Source organism: Oncorhynchus tshawytscha, linkage group LG34 (assembly GCF_018296145.1).
Source record: "Oncorhynchus tshawytscha isolate Ot180627B linkage group LG34, Otsh_v2.0, whole genome shotgun sequence".
Lineage (NCBI taxonomy): Eukaryota > Metazoa > Chordata > Actinopteri > Salmoniformes > Salmonidae > Oncorhynchus > Oncorhynchus tshawytscha.
Genome location: NC_056462.1, coordinates 8101228 through 8120687, shown reverse-complemented (window position 1 = coordinate 8120687; position 19460 = coordinate 8101228). Strand labels below are relative to the sequence as shown.

The 19460-nt window shown below is 42.6% G+C and overlaps 1 protein-coding gene across 2 annotated transcripts in view; it reads left to right on the top strand.

The window, feature by feature from the left end:
* LOC112231822 (large neutral amino acids transporter small subunit 3-like) overlaps positions 1–19460 on the top strand; it is a 49679-nt gene that overhangs the window by 12690 nt on the left and 17529 nt on the right. Inside the window, exons 2-5 of one of the 2 annotated variants that reach the window (XM_042312100.1) lie at positions 10812–10967; positions 11403–11586; positions 11866–11921; positions 12069–12145. In XM_042312100.1, coding sequence (XP_042168034.1) covers positions 10814–10967; positions 11403–11586; positions 11866–11921; positions 12069–12145 — 471 coding nt within the window. In that variant the 5' untranslated portion in view covers positions 10812–10813. Of the gene's footprint in view, positions 1–10806; positions 10968–11402; positions 11587–11865; positions 11922–12068; positions 12146–19460 lie in introns of both variants that reach the window. The other variant, XM_042312099.1, reaches the window with a different exon arrangement.

Sequence of the window (19460 nt, the reverse complement as noted above, 5' to 3'; positions counted from 1 at the left end):
GCAATGTATGTGGCAAATGCTTCAGCCGGATGGGACACCTGACTGAGCATATGAGAACTCACACGGGGGAGAAACCATATCAGTGCAAAGAATGTAGCAAATGCTTCAGCCGGATGAGAAACCTGACCGTTCATATGAGGACTCACACAGATGAGAGACCATATAAGTGCCCCATGTGTGTAGAATGCTTCAGATCAGCAAGTCATCTAAAATGGCACCAGCGAAGACATCACACAGGAGAGAAACCACGTTGCTGACTTTGTGATCCCCAGCAGCTCACATTTCCTGTACCTGGAGAAGTTCCCCCTGAGAAGCAGCACTGTGAGCAGGAGTGGAGCACCAGTCTGGACCAGGGCGACCCAGAGCCCAAACAGATTAAAGAGGAACAGGAGGAGTTTGGGACCAGTCAGGAGGAAGAGCAGCTTCAGGTGCTGGAGTCTGATACCAAAGAGTTCATATTAATTTCTACCTGTGTGAAAAGGGACTGTGATCAGAACCCATCCCAGTCCTCATCTTTATCATGTCCATACTGTGGAGAACAGAGATAGGGACGCTCTACCCACCAAAACAACTGAAAGAGATCCAAACGGATGAGAGGGCTATATAAGAGGTGAAGCAAACAATGAATTACAGCCCCTCTCTCCAGTAATTTCCGACTGTTCTGCAGCTCATATTGGGAGCAGTGAAAGGGACAGTATAGGGCTAATGTCAGGGTTACAGCCACTCAAATCAAAGACAACATGGACAAATAAAAGTACAAAGCTCTATTAAGACCAGGAAGCCAGTGGTTGAAAGTTCCATTGAGGGCGCTCACTCAGGGGAGAGACCACACAGGTGTCCGTCCGCAGGAAATGCTTTCTGAAATGAGATTTAAAACCATCAGAGAATTCACACTGGCATGAAACCATATTGCTGTAATGTATGTGGCAAAGTTTCAGAAAGGAACCTTGACAGAACATTGTTAGAAGTCACACTGGGGAGAAACCGCGTCAGTGCAAAGATTGGCAAATGCTTTATCAGTTAGAAACCTGACAGACCATATGAGGATACATACTGGAGAGAAACCGTATCAGTGTAGTGATTGTGGCAAATGCTTCAGTCCAGAAGAAAACCCCTGACCATACATGAGGACAGTACACACTGGAGAGAAACCGCAGATCCGTGCAAAGAATGTGGCAAATGCTTTCAGCCAGATGAAAAGCCTGAAAGGCCATATTAGGATTCACACAGGTGAGATGTAACCACGTTAGATGAGAGACCATATAAATTGCCCCATGTGTGTAGAATGCTTCAGATCAACAAAGTCATCTAAAATGGCACCAGCAAAGACATCACACAGGAGAGAAACCACGTTGCTGACTTTGTGGTAAATGCTTCACTTGTAAGACCTGAGGAGGAGAATGAACCCAGAGGGATAAACATGACAGTGCTGCTGGGGCAAAATTGTACTCTCACTTGTAGGAGGACCTTTCCATTGTAAAACGCTGATGTTTCATAACCCTTCTGAGCATGGCCTCAAAGTCAGCCCAGGAGGTAGTGGTAAGACGTGCCACATCCCACCAGTCTCGAGCTGTCCCATGCAACACATTCCTCAATGTGGCAAGGAGTTCTTCGTCAGCCAGGGGATTGAGGGCAAGAAAGTCACAACATCTTTCTAGATACATTAGCGGATCAGGACTGTCATCTTTTTTCCCAAAGGTGGGAAATTGCAATTTAATGGGCATTGCCCCCACATGACGTCTACTCATATCACCATGAACAAACGAGCTAGGAGGGATTGAGGAAGTAGAGGGGGAGGGTGTTATCGGACAATGCAAATGAACACCAGGATGCATGGTAGATTGCATCCTGCAAGGGGTGGCTGCAGCATGGCCTTGTCTTGGCTGTTCAGAGGTGCCAGCTTGGCCCTCAGTGGTCTGAACAGAAGTGGACACCAGGGAAACTCTGTGTAAGGAGTTGTGCCTAATGGAGGCCATGTCCACAGACACGTCATCCAACATTTTAACACAATTAGAGAGTTCTGTCTGCAAGTGGCCTACAGTGTTAACCATGGGAGAAAACACAGAATTAACGTCCTTGAGGACCTCAGTGTGGTGATGTTGCAGGCGCCATTGGAGAGTGGCAGTGAGTTGGTTTCGTTGGTAGTCAAACTGCCTGTCCATGGCACCAGTAATTTCCCGTCTTCCACTCTCACTGAGCTCTGTCAGCGTGTGGGTTAGAGTGCTCAGTGAGTTTCTGAATTCCATGGCACTCTGTTGTTGCTCTTCCCTCAGACATTTGAAATTATGGTGGATAAGAGTTTGGAGATGTTGTTGAGTCCGACGAATATCAAGGATGTCACCTTGAAGTTGTAGGACTACAACCTCTGGAGATAAACCAGACAATGGAGGAAGGTTGGGTGTCAGAGGGAGGGCTAGCTCAGTACTTCCACACAGATCCATGTCAATAAGTGAGTAACTGGTTAGACCTCCTGTGGCCTGTGGTCCAGACCGAGCATTCAGATTCCCAGGGCTCTGGCCCAAATCAACTCCATTATCTCCATTCACCTTAAGATTTGTATTGTCAGCTTGATGGTCAGAATGGCCCTGTGTATTCCCATTGACAGGTATGACATGGATGAGCACATTATCTTGGGGTGAATCCATTGTTTTAATTCCACACAAAAGATTTGCTTTGGTTAGTTCTCAATGTTGAGCTGTCCCATCTGGGGTGCCATTTTTTATGTAACGGTTTTGACTTGAGGTTATTATTTATAGGGGTGCCAGGTAGGTTGTGCCTACCAGAGAAAACATTAGTTTCTCCTTTTAGTTTGGGTGGGGATGAGTCCCATCTGGTCCGTCAAGTCTACACCAATACAAAGGACTTATGTAAAAGTCAGGATGGAAATAAACTTTTCATAAACCCTTAAAACATTGGAAAGAACTTCAAAAACAACTATATTCTTTTGCGTGGGTTGTATTAGCAACAACAATGATTACACACATATAATAATCTCACAATGAGTTCTGGTTCCTCCAGAAATGTCCTGTACCTCGGGCCTAAAAAGAGTCCAGCCCGGTAAAGGAGTTCAGTGAACTCAAGTGACTTTTGTCACGCAATGTTTGTCCGTTCATTCCGTGTAGCGTAAACCCAGTATTAAACATACAATCAATATAACAATTATTTTACCACAGAACTTTAAAGCGTATCAACTCTTACTAAGTCCTCAACTACAACTAACTACATAAATCAAAGTATACATCGCATCAAAACAAATGAAATACCGTATACAAAAAGGTGGTAGTCAGTCGGTCAGTCAGACAATCCAATCCGCCAATAGATCTCCAGCAGAGAAAGGCCACGAAGAACGGAGAGGTGTAGTCCATGGACGCAAAGAGTGGATCCGATCCTGGGTAAACTCTCTTAGGCTACAAAACACACGTTTAACGGCAACAAAACAAACGGAATAGAGAAGCTTCGGCACTGAGGGTTGAACACATCCTCATTCACGTCTCCATCACAACCCCCCTTTTGCGCAGCTGATGCTGGCTATTTAATTGGGAATTAAAGGGAAAGCGCCCTATTGGAAGGAGCTGCACTGAGACGGTTCAGAATAATTCAGGGCCGTCACAATACCTACTCATTCAAGGGTTTCTCTTTATTTGTACTATTTTCTACATTGTAGAATAATAGTGAAGACATCAAAACTATGAAATAACACACATGGAATAATTTAGTAACCAAAAAAGTGTTAAACAAATCAAAATATATTTTATATTTGAGATTCTTCAAAGTAGCCACCCTTTGCACACTCTTGGCATTCTCTCAACCAGCTTTACCTGGAATGCTTTTCCAACTGTCTTGAAGGAGTTCCCACAGTCTCCTCCGAACAGTTGATGTTGAGATGTGTCTGTTACTTGAAATCTGAAGCATTTATTTGGCCTGCAATTTCTGAGGCTGGTAACTCTAATGAACTTATCCTCTGCAGCAGAGGTAACTCTGGGTCTTCCTTTCCTGTGGCAGTCCTCATGAGAGACAGCGCTTGATGGTTTTTGCGACTGCACTTGAAGAAATGTTCAAAGTTCTGAAATTTTCCGGATTGACTGACCTTCATGTCTTAAAGTCCTGAAGGACTGTAATTTCTCTTAGCTTATTTGGGCTGTTCTTGACATAATATGGACTTGGTTTTTTACCAAATAGGGCTATTTTCTGTATACCACCCCTACCTTGTCACAATGCAACTGATTGGCACAAACACATTAAGGTAAGAAATTCCACAAATGAACTTTTAACAAGGCACACCTGTTAATTGAAATGCTTTCCAGGTGCCTACCTCATGAAGCTGGTTGAGAGAATACAAAAACTGCCATCAAGGCAAAGGGTGGCTACTATGTAGAATCTCAAATATAAAATATATTTGTTATATATTTGTAACACTTTTTTGGTTACTACACGATTCAATATGTGTTATTTCATAGTTTTGATGTCTTCATTATTATTCTACAATGTAGAAAATAGTAAAAATAAAGAAACCCTGGAATGAGTATGTGTGTCCAAACCTTTGACTGGTACTGTACATCTGACAACCACTTTCTAATGCATACAGACTTCATGCCTATTGGCCACAGGCAAACATGCATATTTGTGAGTTATACCCAGGAGTAAAATCTCCTCACTAGAATTTAAATTTTTTACAAGGCACATTTTACGAGTCTAAACCCTCCCTCACTACGTCAGGCCGTGTGCATATGTGTGTGCCATAGGCACGTGCAAATAACAGGGTGTGTGTTCGTGTCAGTCCCTGCTGTTTGATACCTGATAGGTCCACGGCGTGAAGTCAGACACACAGCAATAAGGTCAATTCAGGGGTCACTACTCTACTCACCATTCAGCTCTTTTGTCCTCTTTATCCCTCTATACACCAATCCTTGATTCCTCTCTCCCTCCTCATGGCAGGTAGATCTTTCCACCTACACTAACAGGGAAACTGTCCCTGTTTTTTTTCAAGCAGTTATTGTACAGTCAGAATTACGTACTAACTAGAGGTCGACCGATTATGATTTTTCAACGCCCATACCGATACCGATTATTGGAGGACCAAAAAAAGCCGATACTGATTAATTGGACGATTTATTTATTTGTAATAATGACAATTACAACAATACTGAATGAACACTTTTATTTTAACTTAATATAATACATCAATAAAATCAATTTAGCCTCAAATAAATAATGAAACATGTTCAATTTGGTTTAAATAATGCAAAAACAAAGTGTTGGAGAAGAAAGTAAAAGTGCAATATGTGCCTGTCACGCTCGTGAAAATGGACGAACCACGGCGCAGCATGATTAGAGTTCCACATCTTTTATTTAAGTGAAACTTTCAAACAAAAACAATAAACAAATAATGAAATGTGACTTACTTGGTGCCCCCTAGTCACGCCCTGACCAACAACTCCATAGAGAAACAAGGGCTCTCTATGGTCAGGGCGTGACAGTCCCCCCTCCCCACCCCCCCTCCCCCAAAGATGAGGACTCCGGCCGCAAAACCTGAAACCAAATGGGGAGGGTAGGGGGGGGTGACTAGTGTTGGTGGCAGCTCCGGTGCAGGTCGCAGCCCCCGCCCAGACCCCGGATCCGGCCATGGTGCTGGGCTGAACGCCGTGCCTGGACTGGGCACCAGCGCAGAGGAAAGCTCCGGCCATGGAGCTGGACTGGACGCCGTGCCTGGACAGGGCATTGGTGCAGAGGAAGGCTCCTGCCCTGGAGCGGGACTGGACACCGTGCCTGGACTGGGCAACGGAGCAGAGGAAGGCTCTGGCCTTGGAGCGGGACTGGGGAGGCACACTGGAGGCCTGGTGCGTGGAGCCGGCACAGGTGGCACCGGATTGGTGACACACACTTCAGGGAGAGTGCAGGGAGCCGGCACAGGTGGCACCGGATTGGTGACACACACTTCAGGGAGAGTGTGGGGAGCTGGCACTGGACGTACCGGGCTGTGGAGACGCACTGGAGGCCTGGTGCACTGGAGGCTTCACTTCAGGGTGAGTGCGAGGAGCTGGCACAGGTGGCACCAGACTGTTGACACGCACTTCAGGAAGGGTGCGGGTCAGATGCCGTGCGAACACACCTACATAACATTTGTCTCCTCTCTCTTTCTCCCAACTTCTCCATCGCCTCCCTGACGGTCTCTGGCTCTTCAGAGCAAGTGCGGGGAGCTGGCACAGACGGCACCAGACTGGTGTCACACTCTTCAGCATGCCTGCGCTGCAGCATACTTCGAGCCAACATCATTCTCCGATATCCCTCCTCACACAGCTCCATCGACTCCCAGGTGGGCTTTGGCTCTCTCCTTGGCTCGGCCGACCACCCCTTATGGTTTCTGGTGTCTCCTTCCAAGGAAGGGTCTCACAACCTCCCATGATTTCTTCCCAGGTCCAAAACTCCTTTACCTCCATCACACGCTGCTTGGTCCTTGCTTGGTGGTATATTCTGTCACACTCGTGAAAATGGACGGACCAAGGCGCAGCGTGATTAGAGTTCCACATCTTTTATTTAAGTGAAACTTTCAAACAAAGACAATAAACAAATAACGAAACTGTACTTACTTGGTGCAACAAGCACATACACAAACAATATCCCACAAACACAGGTGGGAAAAATGACTACCTAAATATGATCCCCAATTAGAGGCAACGATTACCAGCTGCCTCTAATTGGGAACCATACAAAACACCAACATAGAAATAATGAACTAGAACACCCCCTAGTCATGCCCTGACCTTCAACTCCATAGGGAACCAAGGGCTCTCTATGGTCAGGGCGTGACAGTGCCATGTAAATAGCCAACGTTTAAGTTCCTGGCTCAGAACATGAGAACATATGAAAGCTGGTGGTTCCTTTTATTAACATGAGTCTTCAATATTCCCAGGTAAGAGGTTTAAGGTTGTAGTTATTATAGGAATTATAGGACTATTTATCTCTATACCATTTGTATTTCATATTCCTTTGACTATTGGATGTTCTTATAGGCACTTTAGTATTGCCAGTGTAACAGTATAGCTTCCGCCTCTCTCCTTGCCCCTACCTGGGCTCGAACCAGGAACACATCAAAAACATCCACCCTCGAAGCATAGTTATCCATTGCTCCACAAATGCCGCAGCGCAGCCCTTGCAGAGCAAGCGGAACAACTACTTCAAGGTCTCAGAGCGAGTCCCGCACCGATTGAAACGCTATTAGCGCGCACCCCGCTAACTAGCTAGCCATCTCACATCGGTTACACCAGCCTAATCTCGGGAGTTGATAGACTTGAAGTCATAAACAGCTCAATGCTTGAAGCACAGGGAAGAGCTGCTGGCAAACGCACAAAAGTGCTGTTTGAATGAATGCTTACGAGCATGCTGATGCCTACCACTGCTCAGTCAGACTGCTCTATCAAATATCAAATCATAGACTTAATTATAACATAACACACAGAAATACGAGCCTTAGGTCAATTAATATGGTCAAATCCGGAAACTATCATTTCGAAAACAAAATGTTTATTCTTTCAGTGAAATACAGAACCGTTACGTATTTTATCTAACGGGTGGCAACCCTAAGTCTAAATAGTGCTGTTACATTGTACAACCTTCAAAGTTATGTCATAATTATGTACAATTCTGGCAAATTAATTACAGTCTTTGTTAGGAATAAATGGTCCTCACACAGTTTGCAACGAGCCAGGCGGCCCAAACTGCTGCATATACCCTGACTCTGTTGCACAGAACGCAAGAGAAGTGACACAATTTCTCTAGTTAAAAGAAAGTCATATTAGCAGGCAATATTAACTAAATATGCAGGTTTAAAAATATAGACTTGTGTATTGATTTTAAAGAAAGGCATTGATGTTTATGGTTAGGTACACATTGGTGCAACGATAGTGCTTTTTTCGCGAATGCTCTTGTTAAATCATCACCCGTTTGGAGAAGTAGGCTGTGATTCGATGAAAAATTAACAGGCACCGCATCGATTAAATGCAATGCAGGACACGCTAGATAAACTAGTAATATCATCAACCATGTGTAGTTAACTAGTGTTATGTTAAGGTTGATTGATTTTCTAAGATAAATTTAATGCTAGCTAGCAACTTATCTTGGCTTCTTGCTGCACTCGCGTAACAGGTAGTCAGCCGGCCACGCAGGCTCCGCGTGGATTGCAATGTAAGGCAGGTGGTTATAGCGTTGGACTAGTAACAGGAAGGTTGCAAGATCGAATCCCCGAGCTGACAAGGTAAAAATCTGTCGTTCTGCCCCTGAACAAGGCAGTAACCCACCATTCCTAGGCCGTCATTGAATATAAGAATGTGTTCTTAACTGACTTGCCTAGTTAAAGAAAGTTTTTTTTTTTTTAATCGACCACAATCGGTGTCCAAAAATCCTGATTACCGATTGTTATGAAAACTTGAAATCGGTCGTAATTAATCGGCCATTCCGATTAATCGGTTGACTTCTAGTACTAACAGATTACATGTAACCGGGATTACGTAATCAGATTACAAAACTGAAGTAACTGTAATCAACTAAAAAAATATGTAAACACAAGTAATCTGATTACAGTTACATTCTTAAAAACAGCTGATTACGTTTTGGATTACTCCATCTAATATCAAGATGTGGGCTTCAAGTGATTGCCTCAAACACACTGAGATGGCAAGTTTTTGAAAGCTGTGCTGAGCCACACAGTTTTGAAGTCACCTTTCAGTGGGAATGGAAGCCTTTCCCTTTTTTTCTAATCAATTTGAAATCTCCAAAACTGCAACATTTGCTTTCCCTGGTTGCTTTCCACAGGAAATATTTTTTAAACCAAAAAACATCAGACCCCCACTTACTGAGAACTGAATCATCCCACATTTTAATTGGATTTTGAAATTTGTCAACACAGCCACATCCTGTTCACTTCTCAAGCACAAATCAGCTGCTTACTCGGCTAAACCTCTAGTTACAGTGGAGTACTCTCAAATCTACCGTTCTGCCTTTGCAGCAGTGCTGAGCGATTTAGTGCTTTTTGGGGTCAGTTTGATTGTTCAAAAAATAATCACGGTTTTCGATTTTGGTTTCGATTATTTTTTGTAAACATTAAATGCACTATGCATTATGTGGGTTGAATGCTGTAACAACACAGAATTAAACAATGAATAAAATGATGTTAGACAGACCATTCCTGCTTATCACTTATTAACCACCATCTTGTTACATTATTTGAATGAAATATTTCAGTTGTTGTGTATATAATAAAACATATATTTGACTACTTTATTGTTTCATTCCACGTCATCTCTTCTCTAGCTGCTGATCTTCAAGGTAAATAAGGCATACTTCTATGACTGCTGAATAACAATTATCAATCATTTAGATAATGTATTTTCAGGTAGAGTTCCTCACAAAGCAACTGCTCTCAATCACGCATTCTAATGTAGCAGGCGTAAAAGAAACACACAGACCGGACAAGTAGGCGCACAATGGACTATGGACTATGGTCATTGTAGTTAATTACCAGGTTTTCTGCGCTAAACTAAGTAGAATATTCGCCTGTTGGAAACTAAAACTCCCTAATTCTGGCTTGATCTGATTTATCGCTAGAGGAACTGGCAATGTGCGTATTGAGCTCACAAAACAAAAACAAAAAAACAATGGAATTCAAACAATTGAAACTGACAAAAACTATAAATAACCAACATTTCGGTTAATCGTTCAGCACTACATCACAGACAGATCTATGTGTTTTTGCAAACTTAGAAGAGTCTACATTCAGAGTATTTGCACAATTGATCATCCAACTCATAAAATAATTTGATCTGTTACATCTGTCTATTAGAGTATTTATAATTCAAATGACCTTTAACCTCTTTTACTGGCCACAATCTTATTTTTCAAGTAATCCGCCCAACCCTGAGTTTCTAGGATACTCCTCTTGCTTAGCGATATCTTTTATAGAATGTTTTATATGTTTTAAATGTTTTATAGAATGTTTTATGTTTTATAGAATGTTTTATAGAATGTTTTATAGAATGTTTTATGTGTTTTAGAGAATGTTTTATATGTTTTAAATGTTTTATAGAATGTTTTATGTTTTATAGAATGTTTTATAGAATGTTTTATAGTATGTTTTATAGAATGTTTTATATGTTTTATAGAATGTTTTATATGTTTTATAGAATGTTTTATATGTTTTATAGAATGTTTTATATGTTTTATATGTTTTATAGAATGTTTTATATGTTTTATAGTCAATGTGAACATATTCAGGGATTATAACAGAACTGGCAGAGAAACCATTCAGCACAGCGGCTTTCCGGAAACCAGAGTTATGTTGTTGCCATGATGGTGGTGATGATGAGTCAGTCATGGGGTTAACCTCACTCTCAGTAGTAGTATCCCACAGAGAGTTTGTATTGCTGTTCCTCTCTTTCTGTTGCTCTCTGAGCTCAGATGAAAGTGAGGAGGAAAGTAGCTATATACTTTAAAAAAACAACATCCTTTCTTGCTTTGATATGTATTTTGTAGTTTTTGTAGACCTTTGAAGTTGTTGATGCAACATTGAAGTTCTGTACGGACTGTGTGTGCGGTACTTAATTCTGTAAGAAGGGATTGTTAAATGTTAAACTCTCTCTCCTCTATCTTCCTCTGGTCTTTTTATTTTTACCACCTTCTCTCTCTCTCTCTCTCTACCTCCCTATCCCTCTCTCTCCCTTCTCTCTCTCTCTCCCTTCCCTCTCTCTCTCTCTCTCTCTCTCTCTCTCTCTCTCTCTCTCGCTCCCTCTCTCTCTCTCTCTCTCTCTCCCCCAGAGCAGCAATGGCTCCTTCTCTGGCCCAGGCCTATCGTAGGCGCTGGTGGATGGCGGTGACTGCGGTCATAGAGAACCTGCTGTTCTCTGCTGTGCTGCTGGGCTGGGGATCGCTACTCATCATGCTCAAGAACGAGGGCTTCTACTCGCACCTCTGCATAAGTACGTCCCCGTCCATGGTAACACTCACACAGGGATATGGTATACTTCAGGGTTGGGGTCCATTCCATTTCAATTCCAGTCAATTCAGAATGAAGACCAAATGCCAATTCAAAATGTTCCTCATTGAAAAGCATTTAAGAGAATTTCAGTGTACTTCCTGAATTGTCTGCAATTGAAATGGAATTTTCCTAGGCATACATAAACCTGTGCATAGATACGGTGGGGTGAATCCTAACTACCACTGATATCAATGCTTGACTAAGTGACAATTCAACTCCAGTGGAACTTGGGATTTGCCCCTGTATACGTCCATAGATAATATATGTCTATAGCACATGTGGATTCCTGTGTCTTGTATACTCCCCTCTCTCTCTCCACCTCCATACCCTTCTCCTTCTCCCCCCTCTCTCTTCCATCTCTCCACCCCCCTCCCAGACAATGAGACAGTGTTCAGTAACATCAGTTCGTGGGACAGTGGTATCTGGCATAGCTGCGTGGACCAGGAAGAGATGTTGAATCTGGGCTTTACCATTGGCTCCTTCCTGCTGAGTGCAGCCACTCTGCCGCTAGGTATCCTGATGGACAAGTACGGGCCCCGCCCACTCCGCCTCCTCGGCAGGTAAAAGACGGGAAACATCGTCGTTATCATTATTATAATAATAGTATATCATCATCATCTACACTGTGATTGTCATCTTCACCATCGTCATCATCGTGATTATTATTACAATCATCATCATCATCGCAATTATCATTGAGCATTGTCATCATTAATATTATTTAAACAATTATCATCTTCATCATCTTCGTGACCTTAATCATTATCTTCACAACCATCGTCATCATCATGGTCTTCACCAGTCATCGTCATCATCAACTCTCTCTCTCTCTCTTGCAGTGCGTGTTTTGCTTTCTCTTGTGCCATGATAGCTGGAGCTGCCTATAACCCTGAAGGTAAGAATCCTAAGCAACTGTAAACCACATGTAAATGAACACTAAATGTACAGGAAATGACATTAAACACAACTTCTGCTTATTACATTACACTGCACACATAGATCTCCCTCACTCTGTCCTCTTGTCTCCTCGTTCCTCCTCCAGTCCTCTCAGCCCTCATTTTCATCGCGGTCTCCTTCAACGGCTTTGGAGGAATCTGCCTGACCTTCACCTCCCTCACGGTAAGACACACACACACACATACACGCACCCATCATCCTTCTCCTCTACATGGACACAACAATGACAATATCCAAAGCTACCAAGTTCCCAGAACGCACCAGCGGCTGGTGGGAGGAGCTATAGGAGGACGGGCTCATTGTAATGGCTGGAATGGAATTCATGTAACTGAATCAAACATTTTATTTTTAATGTTTTAATTTCACCTTTATTTAACCAGGTAGGCAAGTTGAGAACAAGTTCTCATTTACAATTGCGACCTGGCCAAGATAAAGATAGATAACAACACAGAGTTACACATGGAGTAAAACAAACATACAGTCAATAATACAGTAGAAAAATAAGTCTAAATACCATGTGAGCAAATGAGGTGAGAAGGGAGGTAAAGGCAAAAAAAGGTCATGGTGGCGAAGTAAATACAATATAGCAAGTAAAACACTGGAATGGTAGATTTGCAGTGGAAGAATGTGCAAAGTAGAGATAGAAATAATGGGGTGCAAAGGAGCAAAATAAATAAATACAGTAGGGGAAGAGGTAGTTGTTTGGGCTAAATTATAGATGGGCTGTGTATAGATGGGCTGTGTACAGGTGCAGTAATCTGTGAGCTGCTCTGACAGCTGGTGCTTAAAGCTAGTGAGGGAGATAAGTGTCTCCAGTTTCAGAGATTTTTGTAGTTTGTTCCAGTCATTGGCAGCAGAGAACTGGAAGGACATATGGAAACCACGTTTGACTCCATTCCATTTATTTACAATGAGCCCCTCCTCCTATAGGTCCTCCCACCACTCATGACCAAAACCTCCCGGCACCTGAAAGGTTTCTTACCGCGTACTGTGGCCTATAGAGACTAAAGGACTGCACTCCATGCTGCCATCTCTGAACTGTACACAATATAACTGCACTGTACTGCATTTGCACTCTATTCATCTCTCTGCATGTAGATAAATTCATACTGACACTGTAAATGTGTATATCCACTGTAATAAACCGCACACCCACTGTATGTCAACCATATATCAACTGCATACCCACTGTATATCAACTGCATACCCACTGTATGTCAACCGTAGATCAACCGCATACCCACTGTATATCAAACGTAGACCCACTGTATGTCAACCGTATATCAACTGCATACCCACTGTATATCAACCGCATACCCACTGTATATCAACCGCATACCCACTGTATGTCAACCACGTACCCACTGTATGTCAACCGCATACCCACTGTATATCAACCACATACCCACTGTATATCAACCGCATACCCACTGTATATCAACCGTATACCCACTGTATGTCAACCGTATACCCACTGTATGTCAACCGTATACCCACTGTATGTTAACCGTATACCCACTGTATGTCAGCCGTATACCACTGTATGTCAACCGTGTACCCACTGTATGTCAACCGTATACCCACTGTATATTAACCATATACCCACTGTATATCAACCGTATATCAACATCATACCCACTGTATGTCAACCGTATACCCACTGTATATCAACCGTATACCCACTGTATATCAACCGTATATCAATATCATACCCACTGTATGTCAACCGTATACCCACTGTATATTAACCATATACCCACTGTATATCAACTGTATATCAACATCATACCCACTGTATGTCAACTGTATACCCACTGTATATTAACCATATACCCACTGTATATCAACCGTATGTCAACATCATACCCACTGTATGTCAGCCGTATACCCACTGTATGTCAACATCATACCCACTGTATGTCAACCGTATACCCACTGTATCTCAACCGTATACCCACTGTATGTTAACCGTATACCCACTGTATGTTAACCGTATACCCACTGTATGTTAACTGTATACCCACTGTATGTTAACCGTATACCCACTGTATGTTAACTGTATACCCACTGTATGTTAACCGTATACCCACTGTATGTTAACTGTATACCCACTGTATGTTAACCGTATACCCACTGTATGTTAACCGTATACCCACTGTATGTTAACCGTATACCCACTGTATGTTAACCGTATACCCACTGTATGTTAACCGTATACCCACTGTATGTTAACCGTATACCCACTGTATGTCAGCCGTATACACTGTATGTCAACATCATACCCACTGTATGTCAGCCGTATACCCACTGTATGTCAACCGTATACCCACTGTATGTCAACCATATACCCACTGTATGTTAACCGTATACCCACTGTATGTTAACCGTATACCCACTGTATGTCAGCCGTATATCAACATCATACCCACTGTATGTCAGCCGTATACCCACTGTATGTCAACCGTATACCCACTGTATATTAACCGTATATCAACCGCATACCCACTGTATGTCAACCATATACCCACTGTATGTTAACCGTATACCCACTGTATGTTAACCGTATACCCACTGTATGTCAGCCGTATATCAACATCATACCCACTGTATGTCAGCCGTATACCCACTGTATATCAACTGCATACCCACTGTATGTCAACCGTATATCAACCGCATACCCACTGTATATCAAACGTAGACCCACTGTATGTCAACCGTATATCAACTGCATACCCACTGTATATCAACCGCATACCCACTGTATATCAACCGTATACCCACTGTATATCAACCGTATACCCACTGTATGTCAGCCGTATACCCACTGTATATTAACCATATACCCACTGTATATCAACCGTATATCAACATCTTACCCACTGTATGTCAGCCGTATACCCACTGTATATTAACCATATACCCACTGTATATCAACCGTATATCAACATCATACCCACTGTATGTCAACCGTATACCCACTGTATATCAACCGTATATCAACATCATACCCACTGTATGTCAACCGTATACCCGCTGTATGTTAACCGTATACACACTGTATGTTAACTGTATACCCACTGTATGTTAACCGTATACCCACTGTATGTTAACTGTATACCCACTGTATGTTAACCGTATACCCACTGTATGTTAACCGTATACCCACTGTATGTTAACCGTATACCCACTGTATATCAACCGTATATCAACATCATACCCACTGTATGTCAGCCGTATACCCACTGTTTCTCAACCGCATACCCACTGTATGTTAACCGTATACCCACTGTATGTTAACCGTATACCCACTGTATGTTCACTGTATACCCACTGTATGTTAACTGTATACCCACTGTATGTTAACTGTATACCCACTGTATGTTAACCATATACCCACTGTATGTTAACCGTATACCCACTGTATATCAACCGCATACCCGCTGTATGTTAACCGTATATCCACTGTATGTCAATCGTATACCCACTGTATGTTAACTGTATACCCACTGTATGTTAACCACATACCCACTGTATATCAACCGCATACCCGCTGTATATCAACCGTATACCCACTGTATATCAACCGTATACCCACTGTATTTGAACCGTATACCCACTGTATGTCAACCATATTTCAGCTGCATACCCACTGTATATATCAAGCGCATACTCACTGTATATATCAACCGCATACCCACTGTATATATCAACCGTATATCCACTGTATGTCAACCGCATACCTACTGTATATTTGTATATCTGCTCATTCTCTTATAACTCTATGCTCACTCTACCTAGTTGTATATAATGTATGTCAACTTTGTTTAAACTCCGCCGTCTGTATTCTCTCTTAATGTTGTCTATCACTAGCAGCACCATATCACCAAGTACAATCCTGAGTATGTGTAAATGTAGTTGGTGATCTGATTCTGACCAGCCTATGTTGGTTATTATAACTATAGAAATAGATTCAATGGATATAACTAACTATACACTGAGTGTACAAAACATTACCGAACACCTGCTGTTTCCATGACACAGACTGACCAGGTGAATCCAGCTGAAAGCTATGTTCCCTTATTTATGTCACCCACTTCAGTCAGTGTAGATAAAGGGGAGGAGACGGGTTAAATAATGATTTGTAGTAAGCCTTGAGACAATTGAGACATGGATTGTGTGTGTGCCATTCCGAGGGTGAATGGGTAAGACAAAATAAAGTGCCTTTGAACGGTGTATGGTAGTAGTTGCCAGGCACACCGGTTTGTGTCAAGAACTGCAACACTGCTGTTTTTTTTAACGCTCAACAGCTTCCTGTGAGTATCAAGAACGGTCCACCACCCAAACGACATCCAGCCAACTTTACACAACTGTGGGAAGCATTGGAGTCAACATGAGCCAGCATCCCTGTGGAATGCGTTCGACACATTACATTGCCCCCCGACAAATTGAGGCTGTTTTGAGAGAAAAGGTGGGGGGGGGGGTGCAACTCAATGTTAGGAAGATGTTCCTAATGTTTGGTATACTCAGTGTACAGTCATGGCAAAAAAATTGAGAATGACACAAATATTAATTTCTACAAAGTTTGCTGCTTCAGTGCCTTTAGATATTTTTGTCAGAAGTTACTATGGAATACTGAAGTATAATTACAAGCATTTCAAAAGTGTCAAAGGCTTTTATTGACAATTACATGAAGTTGATGCAAAGAGTCAATATTTGCAGTGTTGACCCTTCTTTTTCAAGACCTCTGCACTCCGCCCTGGCATGCTGTCAAATAACTTCTGGGCCACATCCTGACTGATGGCAGCACATTCTTGCATAATCAATGATTGGAGTTTGTCAGAATTTGTCCACTCTCCTCTTGAGGATTGACCACAAGTTCTCAATAGGATTAAGGTCTGGGGAGTTTCCTGGCCATGGACCCAAAATATTGATGTTTTGTTCCCAGAGCCACTTCGTTATCACTTTTGCCTTATGGCAAGGTGCTCCATTATGCTGGAAAAGGCATTGTTCGTCACCAAACTGTTCCTGGATGGTTTGGAGAAGTTGCTCTCGGAGGATGTGTTGGTATCATTCTTTATTCATGGCTGTGTTCTTAGGCAAAATTGTGAGAGAGATGGTCTCAGGATGCTTTACTGTTGGCATGACACAGGACTGATGGTAGCGCTCACCTTGTCTTCTCCGGACAAGCGTTTTTCCGGATGCCCCAAACAATCGGAAAGGGGATTCATCAGAGAAAATGACTTTACCCCAGTCCTCAGCAGTCCAATCCTTGTACCTTTTGCAGAATATCAGTCTGTCCCTGATGTTTTCCCTGGAGAGAAGTGGCTTCTTTGCTGCCATTCTTGACACCAGGCCATCCTCTAAAAGTCTTCGCTTCACTGTGCGTGCAGATGCACTCCTGAGCAAGCTCCTTACTGGTGGTGCCCCGATCCCGCAGCTGAATCAACTTTAGGAGACGGTCCTGGCGCTTGCTGGACTTTCTTGGGTGCCCTGAAGCCTTCTTCACAACAATTGAACCGTTCTCCTTGAAGTTCTTGATGATCCGATAAATGGTTGATTTAGGTGTAATCTTACTAGCAGCAATATCCTTGCCTCTGAAGCCCTTTTTGTGCAAAGCAATGATGACGGCACTTGTTTCCTTGCAGGTAACCATGGTTGACAGAGGAAGAACAATGATTCCAAGCGCCACCCTCCTTTTGAAGCTTCCAGTCTGTTATTCGAACTCAATCAGCATGACAGAGGGATCTCACACCTGTGCTAAAGAGAGAATCACTGACATGTCAGCTTCATCTGATAACATTCTGGAGTATATGCAAATTGCCATCATACAAACTGAGGCAGCAGACTTTATGAAAATGAATATTTGTGTCATCCTCCACATTTGGCCACGACTGTACACACGCCGCACCACTGCGACTCATACCCCCATAAAGGCTTCTGATTGTGTCGCCATCTACACCAAACGGGTATTGTGTGTAGATTGATCAGAATGGTTTTATTTAATCCATTTTAGATGAAGGTTGTAAAGTAACAAAATGCGTAAAAAGGGAAGGGGTCTGAATACTTTCCCGAATGCACTGCACAGTGCCTTGGAAAGTATGTAGACCCCATGACTTTTTCCACATTTTGTTACGTTACAGCCTTATTCTTGGAGTCCAAGAATGGCCACTCTACCATAAAGGCCTGATTGGTGGGGGGCTGCAGAGATGGTTTTCCTTCTGGAAGGTTCTCCCATCTCCACAGAGGAACTCTGGAGCTCTGTCAGAGTGACCATCAGATTCTTGGTCACCTCCCTGACCAAGGTCCTTCTCCCCCTTTTGCTCAGTTTGGCCAGGCTGCCAACTCTAGGAAGAGTCTTGGTGGTTCCAAACTTTTTCCACTTAAGAATGATGGAGGCCACTGTGTTCTTGAAGACCTTCAATGCTGCAAAAATGTTTTGGTACCCTTCCCCAGATCTGTGCCTCGACACAATCCTGTATCGGAGCTCTACAGACAATCCCTACGACCTCATGGCTTGGTTTTTGCTCTGACATGCACTATCAACTGTGGGACCTTAAATAGACATGTGGGCCTTTCTAAATCATGTCCAATCAATTTAATTTACCACAGGTGGACTCCAAACATCTCAAGGATGATCAATGGAAACAAGATGCAACTGAGCTCAATTTCGAGTCTCATAGCAAAATGTTGAAATACTTATGTAAATAATGTTTTTCTGTTTTTTATTTTTAACACATTTAAAAACCTGTTTTTGCTTCGTCATTATGGTGTATTGTGTGTAGATTGATAAGCAAAAAAAGTAATTTAATACGTTTCAGAATAAGGCTGTAATGTAACATAATTTGGAAAAGGTAAAAAGGGGTCTGAATACTTTCTGAATGCACTGTATAAGGCTTACTTTAGCTATTGCTATTATACACTATATTACTGTATATGGTTGGCAGTTGGTTGGCAGTTGTTTTGGGAGGATTAATACTTTTTTCTGTATAGTACGTGTGTATTTTTGTTTTTCTTTGCGTATAAATGTGATTAATAGTGGGTGTGTGTGTTGGCCGTTCAGGGTCTCCACGGCACATGCTGTTCTGCTTCTGGCTCTAAATTCTGGCACACGTCTGTCGGCCAATCAGATCACTGGGCTGTCGACACGCCTCGTCCCTGCCCCCCACCCCACCCCTTCCCAAAACACACAAGGACACACGTCTATCTCCCTCTACCCCTCTCTCTCTCTCTCATATATATATATATATATATATATATTTTCCTCTTTCTCTATATATATACACACACTGTAAACCCCCTGGTCTGTGGCAGTAGTTCCAGGTGGTAAAGGCCCTTTCGTTCCATTGACCTAAATCACACGTCCGTCCGTCAATCCGTCAGTCAGTCAATATGAGGTACCTGGGCTATATGACCTTACATTCTCCAGGGCAATCGAGACATATCTCATTCCTCTTTTTGTTTTTGTTGTAGAATGTTG